This window comes from Sphaerodactylus townsendi, linkage group LG07 (assembly GCF_021028975.2).
Source record: "Sphaerodactylus townsendi isolate TG3544 linkage group LG07, MPM_Stown_v2.3, whole genome shotgun sequence".
NCBI lineage: Eukaryota > Metazoa > Chordata > Lepidosauria > Squamata > Sphaerodactylidae > Sphaerodactylus > Sphaerodactylus townsendi.
This window is the reverse complement of record NC_059431.1, coordinates 18940368-18959808: the sequence shown is the minus strand read 5'-3', so window position 1 is coordinate 18959808 and position 19441 is coordinate 18940368. Positions and strand designations below refer to the sequence as shown.

Here is a 19441-nt window from a genome sequence, read left to right as displayed (position 1 = left end):
GGAGGTTTAAAAATCCTCTTGCTTGTGTGATATAAAGTCCTTGTGTGGTTTCCCAACTGACTTTATAAGGTATTGATGGAGACTGAACTCCACATTTACAAGGGTTGGCTTGGTTGACGGTTCCTAGGAAATGAGTTTGATAACCCATAGGATGGAATAACATTGCAATGGAACTCCTTCACAAACGTGCCTATTTAAGGGCAAATTGTCCCAACTAGTAGTCAGGTTCTATTTGCTTTAAAGGCATATTTTAAAAGACTACTCATGTTTTGTTTTATTTACAAATCTCAAATTTTATTTTGTGAGGGTCAGTTGGTTTAATTCTGCATTGTGCTGGCAGGGGATGATGGGAACTGTAGTCCATAGCATCTGGAGGGCCGCAAGTTTGACACCTATGCAAGGGACTATGCAAGGGACTATGTGAGTGAGGTGTAGAGCAGATGGTCTAGATCAGAGCCTTGAGAAAGGCTGCGTAGTTGCCTTGTTTTCTTTTTGGCGGTTTTAGGCAGCTGAAAGGAAGTCTAAAACTTTGGAACTCCCTGTCACGGGAGATTCATCTATTGTCATCTGCAAGAGAGTCATTTTGTTCTGTTCAGCATTCTCTCACAATTGTTAATAGCCCTTTGTGTGTTTGATGTGCTTATTTTTTTTTTAGGTTGACGTTCTGTTTTATTGAATTGCTCTATAAATTATGTATGTGAGAGAGAATTTTAAAGTCTTTTTAACGTTTTAGCGCCCATCGCCTTGGGGCCCCTGATTTGGGCGGAAAGGCATCATAGACAGGTTTTAAATAAATAAAACAAACACGTTTCCAACTGGGGAAATGGCATAGGTCCAGGTCAAGGAATTAACTTTCCCCTCTTCATGCCATGACCCAAATCCAGACAGCCACACAAAACGGCTGCTTTTTACAGCCAGTTATGGAACTCCACCATTATATATCTTCAGTTCTTTGGTTGGACCTTCTTGTTCATTGGAGGGGCAGGTGGTTGTGGTTGGAGCTGTCCATGAACAGGAAGGTACACTGAATTGTATGTACACGCACACAGTTCTCCTACACATATACACCTCCTTTTAGGAGGGAGGGTGATTATCAAGTGAGGAAAAGTCGTGCTGTTGTTGACCTCACCTGGGGCAAAACCCAGCCTGGTGCAACTCAAGGCTACAGGGTTTCAGAGCATTAAAGTCCTCTTTGCAATCTCTTCTTACATGTCTGCAAGCTGGGTTCTGTCATTCAGTGGTGAGAAGGATTCACTCTGCATGTGATCAGAGGCAATCTTTTGTTATTAATTTGCATATTTCATAATTTTACGTTGTAAACACCTCAGTGTTCTATTCCTGTAGATACAAACATATAGGTTTATCGCATCGGTACAAGGAAATGTGCCTTCAAAGTTGGCAAAGGTATGTCCTTTTGAAGACACGATTTCAAAAATTCTTGGGAAAAAAAAGAGTAGAAGAGTCGGTTTTTATGCCCGATCTTTACCATTCTTCAAAGGAGTCTCAGTGGCTTACAACTGCTTTCCCCGCCCACCACCAGGCACCTTGTGAGGTAGGTGGGGCTGAGAGAGGTCTGTGACTAGCCCAAAGTCACCCAACAGACGTCATGTGGAGGAGTGGAGAATCAAACTCGGTTCTCCAGATGATAGTCAACTGTTGTTAACTACGACATCGCTTTGTCAGCCTAGGCACCAGAACTGGTGGTTTCAATTCTTCACTACTGTATCCATTTTCCTGTTTTAAATGCTGAAGGATATAAACAGTAATATTTTCCCCACAGTGGCTGGGCAGAGAATCAGATCAGTGGGCATTGTTTTATCAGTGTAATTTATACCTCATTTCCCCCCAATTCGGAACCCAAACAAAATGTATTTATTTCTCAGTTGGACCACTTTCCAGATGCCAACATACCCAAACTCACTGAACTTCAGCAAGGTTCCAATATCTTATGCCTTCTTTCCATGGGTTGCATCCCTGTATCTTTTTTAAAGGGATCTGAAAAAACTAGGCTCTGGCCCTGCTATTTATCCTTCACATGGATACAACAGGAAATGGCTTTTCAGAGAGCCAGCGTGGCGTAGTGGTTAAGAGCAAGTGGATTTTAATCTGGAGAATCGAGTTTGAGTCCCCACTCCTCCACCTGAGTGGCAGAGGCTTATCTGGTGAACCAGATGTGTTTCCGCATTCCTATATTCCTGCTGGGTGACCTTGGGCTAGTCACAGTTCTCTCTGAACTCTCTCAGCCCCACCTGCCTCACAGGTTGTGGGGAGAGGAAGGGAAAGGAGTTTGTAAGCACCTTTGAGTCTCCTTACAGGAGAGAAAAATGGGGTATTAATCCAAACTCCTCCTCCTCCTTCATCATCATTGAATCTCTGTAACATCATCCACCCACACATTTCATATCATTGAAAAGTTGCATGGTGCTTTGGCACAGTACCGATGCTGCCACCTAGTGGCCAGGTGATTAACAGTGTGTGTAGTATTGATAGATACACTCTCCTCCTTTTCCTGTGATTAAACTTCCTCAAAAGTATCTTTGTGCGCTGCTTTGAGCTTCCTTACAGTTGAGGAAAGCAGGGTATAAATCTGAACTCCTCCTTCTCTCTTGCACAGGACTTTGTTTTTATGCATCATGTACATTGTAATGCTTGGTGAGCACTTTGATTTAATTCATTTTTATCCCACCCTGCCTCTATTATCTTTTCAACGGTGCCTGAAAAATGACATGCTGTGCATTTTTATTATGTTACACTTCATCCCACCCTTCCTCAAAAGAGGACGAGGCAGCAGAAATGGTTGTGCAAGCCTGTCCTCTCAATAACATCTGTTAGCTAGGTTACTCAGCATAGGCTGAGACGTAGTGATTGAGCTGGGAAAATAATAATAAGAGTTTGGATTTATATCCCCCCCTTTTCTCTCCTGTAAGGAGACTCAAAGGGGCTGACAATCTCCTTTTCCTTCCCCCCCCCCCAACAACAAACACCCTGTGAGGAGGGTGGGGCCGAGAGAGCTCCGAAGAACTGTTACTAGTCCAAGGTCACCCAACTGGCATGTGTTGGAGTACACAATCTGGTTCACCAGATAAGCCTCCACAGCTCAAGTGGCAGAGCAGGGAATCAAACCCGATTCTCTAGACCAAAGTGCACCTGCTCTTAACCACTACACCACACCGTAACAGATTAGTCTTGGATCTGCAGAGTCGTCCAAGATTCCTTAAGGGCTTTAGGTTTAAATGAGACCTATAAAATAATACGGGAAGGGGCCATGGTTTGGTGGGATAACATCTGCTTTGTAAGCAGAAAATTCCTGGTCCAATACACAGCATCTCTAGCCAAAAGGATTGGGTTGTAGATAATGTGAAAGAGAGACAGCAGCTGCCAGTCAGAGCAGGTGATACTGATAGGGACAGATTCAATACAGAGGAGTCTCATGAGCTCAATAGAGCCTAGGAGCTAGCTCCCGCAAGTGTTACTAGCCCCTAGCTACCAAAAGTTACTAGCCCCTAGCTACCAAAAGTGCAAGAACTTTTTCTGTAAGAGTACACCCCCCCCTGCCCGATGGATCCAAGGCAGTTATTATTGCCATAACAGATTAGACTTGGATCTGCAGAGTTGTCCAAGATTGCTGGAAAGTTTTCGTTTTAAGTGAGACCAATAAACTGTTTGAGTTAATCATTATTAGTACAGGAGTGAAGTCAAAAAACCAGCACCCAGGGCTCTGACTTCCAGCACATGGTGGCTTGAAGGACCTCAGTAATCATTCCTTTGACACTCCTAAGATTCAGCCCTCCAGCAAGAGTTGGAAACTCGCACGGAACGGCTGCAATATAATGTTGGCTTTTACCCAATGGAACTCTCCAGGTTGAGATGCAAGGCATATGTTTACTCAGAAATAGCTTCCACTGATTTCAAACAGGGGGGGTGGAATGGTATAACATAGCCCAATCTTGGCAGATCTCAGGAGCTAAGCAGCATCCGAACCAACTCTACCCCCCAATCCTGCCAAGGAAGACTTGGCAGAAAGACAACGACAAACCACCCTTGCTTAATGACTTCCAAAAATTTTAGTAACAGGTTCCCATGGTGGTGGGATTCAAACTGTGGCGTAGCACCAATGGGGCTGGGCGGGGCACGATGGGGGCGTGGCTGGGCATTCTGGGGCGGGGCATTCCTGGGCGGGCCTGTAGCAAGGGCGCAGCCGCTGTGCCGGTCCTTGGGTGGGAAACAAATGCACGCAGGCGCAGGCTGCCACACGTACGCCGGTTCACCTCCTGCTAGACTGCTTCAAGTTCTGCGCACTACTGCTGAGAGGGGGGGCGAACTAAGGCAAAAATCACGTGGCAAAATCACCAATTAGTAACCCCCTCTCGGCACACACAAATAATTAGTAATCTACTCTCGGGAACCTGTGAGAACCTGCTGGATCCCACCTCTGGGTTTGGGGCTTCCAGCTTCCAGATAGTCCAACATGCAGTAATATTCTTGGGGAAAACTTAGTAGGGCAATGTATTGTCGAAGGCTTTCTTGGCCGGATTCAACTGGTTGTTGTGGGTTTTCCAGGCTGTGTGGCTGTGGTCTGGTAGATCTTGTTCCTAACGTAGATCTTGTTCTCACTAGACACAGTGTGTAACAGATTACTCTCTGCGATACACCTCTGAAGATGCCAGCCACAGATGCAGGCGAAACGTTAGGAGCAAGATCTACCAGACCATGGCCACACAGCCCGGAAAACCCACCACAACCAATTAGTAGGGGGAATTTTCATGTTTTGCATCTGGATTTTGTCGATTAGGACAAACCTGAATCTTTATGTTTCCCTGAATCCTCCACGCTACCAAGGTCAACTCTGGAGGCGCTCCCATGATTAACTATGCCTTATGAGAATGTAGCCTCATTGTGTAGCATGAAAATTAGCTTCTATTGAGCAGGTGACAAAACAATTCATGTCAAATAAAAGAGAAGGCTGCCTCGGCCTGCGTGCTTTAAAGAGCACCGTTTCAGACTCGGCACAAGAAACGGTACCAGTTCTGCGCGATTTTATTGTTCGTTATTTTACTGCTCCGACTGTAGTCTGGCAAATATGATGTAGTGGAAAAACGAATGGGCAGTAAATGCTGACTTGCAATGAAAAGTGGTCAGAAAAAATGACTCATGGGGGTCCTAATTGGGAGAGCAGGAGAGCTGGCAACTTGGAAAAGTTTAAGGGTGGCCAAATTCTTAAATAGCCCCTGATGCTTTGCCGCTATTTTTCCCCCTGCAGCTTCTTTGCAATCCCCTCCTCCCTCCAAAGCAAAGGCATTTCGTTGGCAACGAAGCTAGAGGTAGTATGCATTTCTGGGGTGCAACATAACTCTCTCTTTAACAACACTAATGAAGGGGCTGGTTAGAGCATCCGCTTTAGCTTCAGCCGTGGCATCTGCACATTCACAGGTCTTGCACAGCAGGTATTCTTTAGCCAAGACTTGAACTTCTGCCAGGCAGAATAGTCAGCACAAAATGCGATGGACCGATCGCCTAGCTCAGTATAAGGCACCTTCCTGTGTTAAATGGTTCATTGATCCTTGGTACTTTCCACACAAATGTTTTGGGGCAGGAAATAAGATGCTTCCTCCTCGAAGTTCCGCATTGTTTTCACCCTCCAAATGTTTTATTTGCAGTCGCAAAACGTTGTAAATGAATCCCTTTTAAAACCATTCTCTGGCTGAAACGTTTTGAAAACAACTTCACTTGCGATGCCATCTAGCTGCTACGTTTTCCATGCTTCCCTGCTTTCCCTGAACTTCCTCCTCAGCGCCATTTATCAGCTCACCTGTTTATTTGCTCATTTCTGTTTGTTTTTTTTAAATTTGTGGGAGTAATCTTCAAGTCATCAATTATAGGAGGAAAAGAGAATTGCGGCGTGGAGCTTTGAAGCACTGAAGCGTTGATTCAACACAGCAATCAAAACAAAAGGGGGAAATCCCATAATGGCAGCCAGGGATCGTTTCATGGGAGCGAGTAAGGACATACATCAGAGGCAAATTGATTGGTGGTCCCTGGCCCCACAATGATGTGGCTGGCCTCTACCCGGGCCAGGGCTTTCTCGGCCTTGGCCCCTGCCTGGTGGAACGATCTTCCTCCAGCTGTTAAGGCCCTGCAGGACCTTGGTGAGTTCCGCAGGGCCTGCAAAACTGAGCTGTTCCACCGGGCCTTTGGGGAGGCTAGCCTCAGATTGTCCACCCCCTCCTGATGCCCCATGTACCATCTGGGTTCCATCTGCAGCAATCTGCCGATCCCCTTCCATGGGGGCAGGAGGTAGAGTTCGGGATTCGGACGCCATCTGAATTACGATGTTTATCTGAATTATGATGTTGCTACTGTTTTAATGGATTTTAATATACTTTGATTTATATTGTTGTATTATGTTTAATTATTACTTGTTGTTGGTTTTATTGTACACCGCCCTGAGCCCTTCGGGGGCAGGGCGGTCTATTAAATTTAATAAATAATAATAATAAAGGGGGGGGGGGACTGAAAACGTTTCCAAAATGTTTTCGGTGATTTGTGCGGAAAGCGCCATTATGAAGCCTGGAAGCTTCATTTAACGGAAGGAACCATATCAGAGTTATTTACTGAATTCAGATGCTGTCTTGATGTCAAATCGAACTCCCAACACAGAACACTGAATAAAACACATAATACAATTCAAAAAAAGGCAAATAGATGGTACTTTGTTCCTGCAGCGCTGTCCAAAATATAGAAGAATTGTTCACCGATGTGTTGGAAATATGGAATTAAGGAAGAAACTTTATTTCCACTTACTGTGGCAATGTAAGAAAATACAAAAATATTGGAAATCTATCCATGAAACAGTTCAAAAAATCGGGGGGGGGGGGGTTGGGATGACTCCAGAGGCATACTTGCTAGGTATATGTAAGAAGGAAACGTCAAAGCATAATAATGTTCTGTTTCTTTATTTGGTTACAACTGCCAGGATTGTACTGCAAAAAGCTGAAAGTAAAAATGATACCGACATCGGAAGATTGGATAGAAAAAGTTTGGAATGTACTAGAACTAGATAAACTGACTTTTTTATGAAAATAAAGCTAGCTGGAAAAAAATTAAAGAGACCTGGTCTCTCTGTTTATAAACTACATGTCAGAACAACTGAAGTCTAAATCTTTGGTGGTAGAGATGTCAGGGTACAACTCGATGGAATCGGAGTGTTTAGAAATATAATTATAATGTCACAAAAGCAATAAGACCCATTGAACTAGTAGAGAATGAGAATTGATGGCAACTGTACAAAAAGCACTTAAAACCACCCCATAGATCAATTCCAGACCTCTAATCCTGAGTGAAGAGAATGAAGTTAATGATTCGTTTCTTCTTCATAATACTAGTTTTTTCATTTTATATTACTGTTGTTGTCCTTTTTCTTTCCTCTTTTTTTGTCTGTCTTTTTATACTATTTTATAGAAATTTGTGTACTTACTGTTATTATTGTTTTGCTTTGGTATGGTGAAATGAAATAAAGATTTATATGTAAAAATTAAAGAAAGCAAGACATGTACTATTAGAAGAAGAAGAAGAAGAAGAAGAAGAAGAAGAAGAAGAAGAAGAGTTTAGATTTATATCCCCCCTTTCTCTCCTGTAGGAGACTCAAAGGGGCTTACAATCTCCTCACCCTTCCCCCCTCACAATAAACACCCTGTGAGGTGGGTGGGGCTGAGAGAGCTAAGAGAGCTCCGAGAAGCTGTGACTAGCCCAAGGTCACCCAGCTGGCGTGTGTGGGAGTGCACAGGCTAATCTGAATTCCCCAAATAAGCCTCCACAGCTCAAGCGGCAGAGCTGGGAATCAAACCCGGTTCCTCCAGATAAGAGTGCATCTGCTGTTAGCCACTACGCCACTGGATAGCACCATCCTAAGAACACTTTGCTAGGATATATATATATATAAACCTTTAATGGCATAATTAAAACAGCAGCAATATACCAGAAAAATGGCGACCTCAGTGTAATGATACAATCTCCAGTACAGTTATAACCGTTTGCTGATGACAGAGCACAAAAAGTTAGCCAGCGCTTTCCAATACACTTGCAGAACCACAATCCAACATCGTTACCACAATTGATAGATTAATATTATCAATGGGGGGTTTTAACCATGGGTTTAGATATTTATTCCTGGCTAAACTGTGTAACGGGCAGTGTAATATCACGTGTTGGATTGATTCTTCGTAAGCTGAACTGCAGGGACAAAATCTTTCATTAAAAGGCACTTTCTGTATTCTGCCCTGAGTGGTAGCTGAAGGGAGAATATTGCACCTGGCAAGGGTCAGGGCTCGTCGCAATTTGGGTTCTAAGATCAAATGGAAATACTTGGCCATGGTATAGGGCAGGGGTAGGGAACCTGCGGCTCTCCAGATGTTCAGGAACTACAATTCCCATCAGCCCCTACCAGCATGGCCAATTGGCCATGCTGGTAGGGGCTGATGGGAATTGTAGTTCCTGAACATCTGGAGAGCCGCAGGTTCCCTACCCCTGGTATAGGGTTTTAATGGTATACCCAAGTGCAAGGGAGAGCAGCGTTTATTAGCCTGCTGCATCAGGTGACTATACTCGAGATCATACAATCTCTTTTTGATAGTCAGCTTTAGCTCATTGGCATTCATTAAAACCAATGCATCCAAGGCTAGGAGTCAGCTCAACTGAAGAGGAATCTTGATGACGACATGAACAGGGCCGAGGGCACCAGAAGACGACAAGTCCTGCTGCCTTGCTGTCTTCCTGGTCACGTAGGAGGCTGATTTTGCGCCCCCCCACGTGACCAGATCAGTGGTGCCCTGGGACAGAGGGTACCCCCTGTCCCTAGGCAAATACGCCACTGATCTCAGCAGACCTGTTTAGAAGGGTGGCACTGTCCATAGCACCATTCGCAGTGAGCTAACCATTCCCTTGACACAATTTTAATAATGTTACATCTGCAATGACTCCGCAGCTCTGTGCTGATTTGTGCACAATGATAGCAAATGGGAATTTCATGGCATAAATTTCATTTTTGCCAGTTGCAGAATTTGTATCAAGCAGAGGTACAATTTTAATGCGTTGTTCTTCTCTTTTCCTTCTCTGTCCCCACAACTCAGAGTGAACTGGATGAAACTCAGATCCAGCTGGGCGGCGACGATGTCGACTTGCCAGAAGATCTTCAGAAAATGGTGCAAGAAGATCAAGTAGAAGAAGAAGACAAGGATTCTATTCTGGGGCAGCTCCAGAATATCCAGAACATGGACTTAGATACCATCAAAGAAAAGGCCCAAACAACTTTCACAGAAATGAAGCAGGCAGCCGAAGAGAAATGTTCTGTGATGTAGCAGAGACTTTTCTAAAACCAGTGTACAAGCGGTCCCCTAGGTGCGGGTGGCTACTCACTTGCTACCCCTCTATGAGGATATTGTTCCTCATTTTTTTAAAACAAAATGTCTCTATTGAAAAATGTTGGGGGAGGGAGTAGGGTTCTAAAAATGCAGCCCATGATCCAAGATGGAGTTGAAAAAGGCAGTTGTGACCATTGGTCCTTTTCAAATGCTTTTGAGTTTTGAACTATAAGACGAGATTTACTTCCTCATCCTCAGTGGAAGCTGGTTTGGCAGTTTAACCTGGTTCGGCTTCCTGGGTTTTGAAAATAAATGTCACAGTTCCCTTCGGGGATAGTAGAGCAGAGGTTTCCTTAGATGAGTGATGCTAAAGCTATTTGACTCCATTGCTTTATACGGACTTCACTAAGCAGTAATAAAGAAGGGGTCTCCGTTATTTTCCAGTCAGTTATTTTCCAGTGAGTTGTAATAGAATAAAGGGACCAGTGTTGTGATGTAAAAGATTAACACCCAATCTTTCCTTCCCCATAGTTTAGGTAGAGTTTTTGAGAGGAAAAGATGGAATGAAAAGAAAACATGCCCGATACTTTCAGACTACTGAGTGTTTGGCTTCACACACACATTGCTTCACACACACACAAAAGCTCAGGACTGTAATTGTAGTTACAAACATTTGTACCCCCACCTTTCTGCCCTGTCAGAACAACTGAGGTGGGTAACAATTCAAACAAAGCAGCATAAAAGCACACCATAAAAACAATTAAAACCCAAATTAAAAATGTAAAAGCACAGAAGAACAGTCATTGAAACATGGGGTAGGGAGGAAAGATAATTGAGAGAACATCAGACAAGATGACAGAAAGAGACAGATGAATATCCCCAGGGAGAGAATTTCATAGCTGTGGTGATGTTAGAGAAGGTGCCTATTCACCTCAGCACCTCAGCACTCAAAACAGGGTCTCAGACGATAATGTTAGTGGGTTGGGAAGGTTCATATGGGAGCAGGTGGTCCTTCAGGTACGCTGGCTCTAAGCCATATTGGACTTTAGAGGTCAAAAACAGCACCCTGACTTGGAACCAGATCTATGACCTCCACAGGGTTTCTCTTCTCTCTTTCAAACCCCTTGTTCTTAGACTGAGGTCTTGAACAATAAAATCATAAAATTTAAACAAGACCCACATGTAAAAACACCTATCTTCGACTGTTCTCTGCAACCTCTAAAAAATGAGCAACAGAATAAGTACGAGGGCCAGAGTCCTCCAAAAGGAACTGAACCATTTGCTCTGAAATTGCTTAAGAAAGCATGGACCATTTTTAAAAAATCACATAATCCATTTAAACCTCACTTGTGGCACCTGAGGGTTTCGATGCCTCCAAGGTCCATCCTCCATGCCTTTACACCAGTAATTTCACACAAAGAAATTTCTCCAGGGAGGATTTTATTTCCTTTCCAGGAAAACCAGCAGCTACTAATTTGTGCGTGTCATGCTACTCTTGAAAAGTTAGTAGCTAAAACAGTTCTTTTTAAATACATATATTTTTAAAAACCATCTCTTTCTTTCCCTCTAAAATGCTAATAAAAAAGAAAGGAAGCCCAGTTCTGAACAGTGAAATGCAGAGCAGACTGAAGTGTTAATCTTTGGCTCATTTTGCACAAGTCATTGAAAACATTTTGAAAATGTTTGCAAAGGGTTTTCACTCCACCTACCACCACCCCCACCCCCTGTTGGTTCGCACATACGCCCTTGAAATGATCCCGTGCCATCATTTTGCGGTTGTTTCTTTTCTTACAAAAGAAGATCCGATGTGGATCTGATACTACAGAGCTTCAAAGCCTCAAGCTGTGATTCTCTAGGAGTCATGTCTTTGAAACCTCAGAGAAACGGCCTGCCCCAGCGCGAGATGATTGATGCAAACTTAAAAAATAGCGCCAATGAGGAAGTCCTGGAGGTGTGGGAAACACCTTAAAGAGATCGCCTGGCAAGTGAAAACGTTTTCAAGACATTTTCAGAAAAAGAATCAATAGGGAACAGGATGCAAACAAAACATTTTGAGGCTGGAAATAAAACGGTTTGGGCTAAAAACACTGCCCAACTCCATGGAGAAAACATTTTATTTCCTGCCTCCAAACATTTTATTTGGGTTGTATGGAATGGACCTTTCTCTCACTCACCTGTGTGACCAGAGGCAAATTGAAGCTCTGTATCAGTTGGGAACTCAGTAACCTAAACTACAGAATGAAGACTGGGAGGGATGGCTAAAATCACAATCCAGAATCAGGAGTGAAGCATTGTCACTAATTGCCACTATGATAATTGGTACTTCTGACTTTATTTATTTATTTATTTATTTGTTTCACTTTTATACCGCCCTCCCCCAAGGGGCTCAGGGCGGTTCACATCATATTTGAAACATATTTCCCCTATTTAAAATAAAATTGGATACACTATACCATTGGTGTCAAACTCACGGCCCTCCAGATGTTATGGACTACAGTTCCCATCATCCCCTGTCTGCATGATGCCGGCAGGGGGTGATGGGAACTGTAGTCCATAACATCTGGAGGGCTTCAAGTTTGACACCTGGAGCACCTTCCTTATGAGGACAGGCTGCAGCATTTGGGACTCTTTAGTTTGGAGAGGAGACGTCTGAGGGGGGATATGATTGAAGTCTATAAAATTATGCATGGGGTAGAAAATGTTGACAGAGAGACATTTTTCTCTCTTTCTCACAATACTAGAACCAGGGGGCATTCATTGAAAATGCTGGGGGGAAGAATTAGGACTAATAAAAGGAAACACTTCTTCACGCAATGTGTGATTGGTGTTTGGAATATGCTGCCACAGGAGGTGGTGATGGCCACTGACCTGGATAGCTTTAAAAAGGGCTTGGACAGATTTATGGAGGAGAAGTCAATCTATGGCTACCAATCTTGATCCTCCTTGATCTCAGATTGCAAATGCCTTAGCAGACCAGGTGCTCAGGAGCAGCAGCAGCAGGCCATTGCTTTCACATCCTGCATGTGAGCTCCCAAAGGCACCTGGTGGGCCACTGCGAGTAGTAGAATGCTGGACTAGATGGACTCTGGTCTGATCCAGCAGGCTAGTTCTTATGTTCTTATGTCACCTGCGCATTATACCAATAACTAGGAGGAGGGAAGAGAAGATGTCAAGTAAGAAAAGCCTTTATCTGAACTTTAGGTCTGCGGCTCCGTTTTTCATAGTGCAACGCCCGTCACAGGAGGACTCGTTTTGAGCTCCAAGCCAGTCCATCTACTTGTTTTGAATGCAGCTGATATTCAAATGTATCAGGGAAGGAGAAAACTATAGCTGTTTCTATTAAACTGGTTTTTCTTAGCATCTGCTTTGGGGAATGTTTTGTTTGCTAAAAATGAAAACAGATTTTTTCAGCCATGCTTCTCGAACGCAGGGCTCTGCCGTGTGGTTGCCAAGGGGGCCACGGTGTTTGCCATCCCCTTTCCTGATGAACACCAAGAGTTTCAAAAAAGTAGTTGGGGTTAAGTAGGGCTGTTGCAAAGCAGGGCTTCTAATGGGCCACTGGAGACCTGACAGGCGGGCAAATGTAATAAAAAACTGTTTCAGTGGCAGCCGCCGTTTATACGTGCCCTTCTTGCTCATGGCTGTTTTCCCCATGTTCTTTTGTTTACATAGGAATTCTCCCCCTGCGAAGTATCCCTAGCCGAGCTGTCATTTTTCCAGCCTCCACTTCCTCGTCGTTTCCATGTTACCTCCAACTGGGGAAGTTGCCTGCTTCTTTTTCCCCCTGCTGTCTTTGGTCTAGTTTGCTAGATCATTTCTCGTCAATTTCACTTGGTTCCCTCCCTCCAATTTCTTGTCAATTTCACTTGGTCCCTCACTCCAGCAACAGACCTTCAGTGTGGAAATTTTTTTAAAAGCACTTCTGATCCTTCTGAAGTGGGGGGAAGTGCGGGGGGGGGGGAGGAATTGCTGTGGTGTGGAAGGGAGAAGGTAAGGAGGAGTGCGGAAACCCAAAGGAAGCTAAATATATCCTGATGTCCTTCACTTTTCCTGCAAAGGGAGAGGAAAAGTCACACTTTCCGAGCTTTCAGAACTCATGGGAATGTTATGATCTGAAGGCGGGGTGACTGTTGAAGAGGGGAAAATCTGTGCATAAACTAGAACCAAGCCTTAACCCAAGCAAAGGAGATCATTAAGTGTGTAAATGACTAATGTTGGTTTTATTCTCAGACACTCCACTTTTCCAGTGTATATTTATAAATTACCCCTCTTCTCCCTTGCATTTGGGCTTCCTGCATATGTATTTTTGCACAGTACCAACTCCTGTGGATTGCTCCACTTCCCACAGCAGCAATTTTGTGGTTGCACCCACCACCACCTGCCAAAATTTCAAAGGTGCCCATAGGGTCAAAAAGGTTGGGGACCCCTGCCCTAATAAGTCAAGCAGCTTAGAACGGGTCTATTTAGAATCCAAGCCTCATTCATAAGAACATAGGAACAAGCCAGCTGGATCAGACCAGAGTCCATCTAGTCCAGCACTCACAGTGGCCCACTAGATGCCGTTGGGAGCTCACATGCAGGATGTGAAAGCAATGGCCTCCTGCTGCTGCTGCTCCCAAGCACCTGGTCTGCTAAGGCATTTGCAATCTCAAATCAAGGGTTAGAATGCATGTTGGCTCCTTCTTAGAAAGATATGTATGTGCATACTTTTACTATAACATATGAACCAGGCTACAGTGTCCCCATATAGTGGTGGACTTCAAACTACATAGAAGAAGAGAAGAAGAGTTTGGATTTGTATCCCCCCTTTCTCTCCTGCATGAGACTCAAAAGGGGCTTACAATCTCCTTGCCCTTCCCCACTCACAACAAACACCCTGTGAGGTAGGTGGGGCTGAGAGAGCTCCGAGAAGCTGTGACTAGCCCAAAGTCACCCAGCTGGCCTGTGTGGGAGTGCACAGGCTAATCTGAATTCCCCAGATAAGCCTCCACAGCTCAGGCGGCAGAGCTGGGAATCAAACCCGGTTCCTCCAGATTAGATACACGAGCTCTTAACCTCCTACGCCACTGCTGCTCCACATAGGTACAAAGTATATGTCCCAGTTTGTTCACAATCCAAGTAGGATTGCCAACTACAGAGTGGGAAATCTGACCAGCCAATCAAATCTCCAACAGCCAATCAGAAGCCTTGCTGGGCAAACACCCCACTTGGCCTTACCTGCCTTCTAAAAGGACAAGGCAGGCATAAGAAAATGTATCCATGGATGCCATGGCACTCACAGACACGGCATTGGGGCCCCCTGCAGTAGAGGCGTTTTCAGAATCAACACTGCCTAGAGAAATGACTGAGTTGGCCCCAGAGTTTCAGACAAGTGAGGAAGTATAGAGAGGAAGAATATTCCAGGACCTGAGGTGATCACCGAAGAACTCATCCCAGGTAGACGTACAAATATCCATCAGAGACCACCCTGGCAAAGTTGTCTTCTCACACAATCTCAGTTTTCTCCTTCCTGGCAACTCAAAGCAGCTTCCGACTCTGCTCCTTGTATGGCCTTTCCCCACTTACCTTAAGCCCCGCGCTACTCTCCTCAAGTAGCGCGGGGTCCCCCGGCACTCCCCACGACAGGGGCGGCGACAGCACAGCCGCCCCGCCGCTGCCGCGCCCCCTCAGCACGCGGCATCCCTGGCACTCTTCTAAACGGCGCCTTTTAATGACCACGGAGTCGTGGGGACGCCCGGGCGCGCGCCAGGGATGCCGCGCACTGAGAGCAGCGCACGGCATAGGGGGGATAGGGGTGAGTGGGGAAACGCTCGTAGACGGCCAACTCTTTCTACAGAGATATCTGAAAGTGACACCAGTGGGCACCAGCCTGCCTTGTTTGTACTACTGCACCCAGCCAAGTAGATTTATTATCTTAAGCAGCACCTTGCTATAATTATCCATTTTATTAACGAAGCAGGAGCTGCTAATCTCTTAAGCACTCAGAAGAGTTTCCAAGTATCAACTAATCCTTAAAAGTCCTTTACAAATCTACTTGTTCCCTTCAGGACGGCTCCAGGCAATGTTTTTCCCATGCAAATCAGTTCATCGCAGACCTCAGTAAAGCAATAAACACAAAATAGACCAGCCCAGATGTCTTACAGGTTGAAATGTGTAATTCTATGCAAGTTGCTTTGGGTTGGCTGCTGTGAGTTTTCTAGGCTGTGTTGCCGTGGTCTGGTAGTTTTTGCTCCTGATGTTTCGCCCACATCTATGGCTGGCACGTCAGAGGCATGTCACAGTAAGATGCCTGCCATAGATGTGGGTGAAACATCAGGAGCAAAAACTACCAAATCAGCCACTCAACCCAGAAAACCCACAACAAGCAGTTGATTCCAGCCATGAAAGCCAGCATAGTGTAGTGGTTAAGCGTAGTGGATGCTAGTCTGGAGAACTGGGTTTGATTCCCCATACCGCCGCATGAAGAAGAGTTTTGATTTTATAGCCCCCTTTCTCTCCTGTAAGGAGATTCAAAGGGGCTTATAAACTCATTTTCCTTCTTCTCCCCACAACAGAAACTTTGTGAGGTTGGTGGGGCTGAGAGAGTTCTGTGAGAACTGTGAATAGCCCAAGGTCACCCAGCTGGAATGTGGGAGTGGGGGAACAAACCTGGTTCGCCAAATAAGAGTCCACCGCTCAGGTGAAAGAACAGGGAATCAAATGCAGTTCTCCAGATTAGAGTCCACCTGCTCTTAACCACTATACCATGCTGGCAACATGAGTGGCACACACTTATCTGGTTAATTGGATTTGTTTCCCTGCAGCAGTGGAGTAGTGGCTAAGAGCAGGTGCACTCTGATCTGGAGGAACTGGGTTCAATTCCCAGCTCTGCCACTTGAGCTGTGGAGGCTTATCTGGGGAATTCAGATTCGCCTGTGCACTCCCACACACGCCAGCTGGGTGACCTTGGGCTAGTCACAGCTTTTCGGAGCTCTCTCAGCCCCACCCACCTCACAGGGTGTTTGTTGTGAGGGGGGAAGGGCAAGGAGATTGTCAGCCCCTTTGAGTCTCCTATAGGAGAGAAAGGGGGGGATATAAATCCAAACTCTTCTTCTTCTTCCTTCCAATGAAGCCTGCCGGGTGACCTTGGGCTAGTCACAGTTATTTGCAGCTCCCTCAGCTCCACCTGCCTCACAAGGTGTCTGTTGTGGGGAGAGGAAGGGAAAAGACTTTGCAAACCACCTTCTTTCCTTCCTGGAGAGAAAGGCGGGGTATAAATCCAAACTTTTCTTCTTCTCTTTGACAAAACATTGCTTTGGGTTCCTGAGGAGAAAAGGAGTGTAGAAATGCTCCAGTAAATACATACAACATGAACACATGAAGCTGTCTTCTGCGAAGTCAGACCCATAGTCTATCCAACTCAGTGTTGTCTACTCTGACTGGCAGTTGGACTCAAAGGTCTTAGGCCTAGGTCTTTCACATCACCTGGTTTGGAGATGCCAGAGATTGACGCTACAACCTTCTGAATTCCAAGAAAATGCTCTGCACCACTGAACAATGGCCCTTCCAATGTAACTGTTTCCTGTGCACATCCCCATACTCTTTGGGAATCACGACCCAGTAGTGGTTAGTTCAGCAGCGACAAGCAAATTTCACACTATAGCATTCTCTGTGTACATATCCTTTGCACGTTCTTAACAAGCAACTGCTTCCAAACACAAGGGAAGTCTATACCTGATCTGAAACATAAGAACATAAGAACATAAGAACAAGCCAGCTGGATCAGACCAGAGTCCATCTAGTCCAGCTTTCTGCTACTCGCAGTGGCCCACCAGGTGCCTTTGGGAGCTCACATGCAGGATGTGAACGCAATGGCCTTCTGCGGCTGTTGCTCCCAAGCACCTGGACTGTTAAGGCATTTGCAATCTCAGATCAAGAGGATCAAGATTGGTAGCCATAAATCGACTTCTCCTCCATAAATCTGTCCAAGCCCCTTTTAAAGCTATCCAGGTTAGTGGCCATCACCACCTCCTGTGGCAGCATATTCCAAACACCAATCACACGTTGCGTGAAGAAGTGTTTCCTTTTATTAGTCCTAATTCTTCCCCCCAGCATTTTCAATGAATGCCCCCTGGTTCTAGTATTGTGAGAAAGAGAGAAAAATTTCTCTCTGTCAACATTTTCTACCCCATGCATAATTTTATAGACTTCAATCATATCCCCCCTCAGACGTCTCCTCTCCAAGCTAAAGAGTCCCAAACGCTGCAGCCTCTCCTCATAAGGAAGGTTCTCCAGTCCCTCAATCATCCTCGTTGCCCTTCTCTGCACTTTTTCTATCTCTTCAATATCCTTTTTGAGATGTGGCGACCAGAACTGAACACAGTACTCCAAGTGCGGTCGCACCACGGCTTTATATAAGGGCATGACAATCTTTGCAGTTTTATTCTCAATTCCTTTCCTAATGATCCCCAACATAGAGTTTGCCTTTTTCACAGCTGCCATGCATTGAGTTGACATTCCCATGGAACTATCAACTAAGACGCCCAAATCCCTTTCCTGGTCTGTGACTGATAGCACTGACCCCTGTAGCGTGTATGTGAAGTTTGGATTTTTTGCCAAAATAAATAATAATATTTTCTCTCAATAATTTTTTGTCTGTGACCATTAAACATGAAAGAGTTGGCATTATCAGAGTCTAAATTCACTTATTATAAGAGTCCTCCTAAAATCTGAAACTCTGCAGAAGTTTTTCTTGGGGCAAGGAAGAACGCTCATTCTGACCTGGGAAAATGACTCACAACCTGATCCTACGCAGAATGACATCTTTCTAAGCCGGTTGAAGGGAAGAGACTTAAAAGCCTGTAAATCTGCTTAGGGTGTTGATTTTTATATTTCTTTACGCACATGGAGACTCCAGCGCAGACCGACCTTTGCGTTACTTTCTGGAACAAAAATACCTTACCTAAAAGCACAGCACCCAACAAGTCTAAGGCTCTTGACCTTTGAATTAAAATGTGACAGGAACATCTTGAAAATCTTATTGAAAGCATCTGGTGGTTTAAAGGAGCTAATTAAATTCGTCAGCAGATATAGGATCAGCATTTTCCTGGTTTAAAGGGTCAAAGGAGAAAGTACAATCGCAATCACCAAACAAGTGATTAGTAGGATCCCATCAAATTTAACAGTTGATGGGAGTTAACAGGTCTGAAATATAATTATAGAGACTACTATGCTGGGGAGTCATTTTTCAAAGTTGCATTATATGCATATTGACAAGGTCAGACATAGTCATGTTGGTCCACTGGGTTTTTTTTTTAAAAAGCCCAAGGGATTATATTGGATCTGTATAGCTATTAAGCTTAATTAAAAGAAGATCAGTTGGTTTTTATACCCCACTTTTCTCTGTCTTCAAGGAGTCTCAAAACAGCTTACAATCACCTTCCCTTCCCCTCCCCACAACAGAGAAAACTGTGACTAGCCAAAAGTCACCCAGCAGGCTTCATGTATAGGAACAGGGAAACAAGTCCAGCTCACCAGATAAGAGTCTGCAACAACAAATTTTAAAAACAAAATGGTTTACTTTCTTAACATATAACATCAAACATCAACATTTAACGTCACACTTCAAGGTCCTGTTCAAGTTTCATTTCAAGTCCTTCTTGTTACAGTCTTCTGATATTGCCAAGTCCAATTCTTCCTGCAAGTGGGTTGGCTCCTGAAGACTCCAAGGGCTTGGAGAACAGGATTCAACATGATGGTTTCCAGGAGAACTCTCACCCACTACAAACACAAAAAACCCTTAACAAGGTGTTAAGGGCTTATACAAATCAAGGTCCGAGTCTGGTAGCCTTGTCTCCTCCAAACTACATGAGCTCTGCAGCCTCCTGCTGCTTTGAGTCTCCACCCCTTTCTGGATCAACCCATTCTAAGCATGGGGGTTACACCTAGAGACTCCACTCTAATGGTGGCTGCCTGGAGAATCCACTAAAATGGTGGAGGATAGAAGGGGAGGAAACAGAACACTTCCTGCTTGCCATAGTTCGCACAGGCAAACAAGAAGCATCTGAAACCCAGGGTAAAGGGGGGAAAGTCACTAATTTAGTGAC

General features: G+C 44.7%; 1 protein-coding gene across 1 annotated transcript in view; it reads left to right on the top strand.

Moving 5' to 3' along the window:
• CPLX4 (complexin 4) overlaps nt 1–10438 on the top strand; it is a 29439-nt gene extending 19001 nt beyond the window's left edge. Inside the window, exon 3 of the mRNA XM_048504479.1 lies at nt 9126–10438. Coding sequence (XP_048360436.1) covers nt 9126–9353 — 228 coding nt within the window. The 3' untranslated portion in view covers nt 9354–10438. The remainder of the gene's footprint in view (nt 1–9125) is intronic.
• Nucleotides 10439–19441: the final 9003 nt, after the last annotated feature.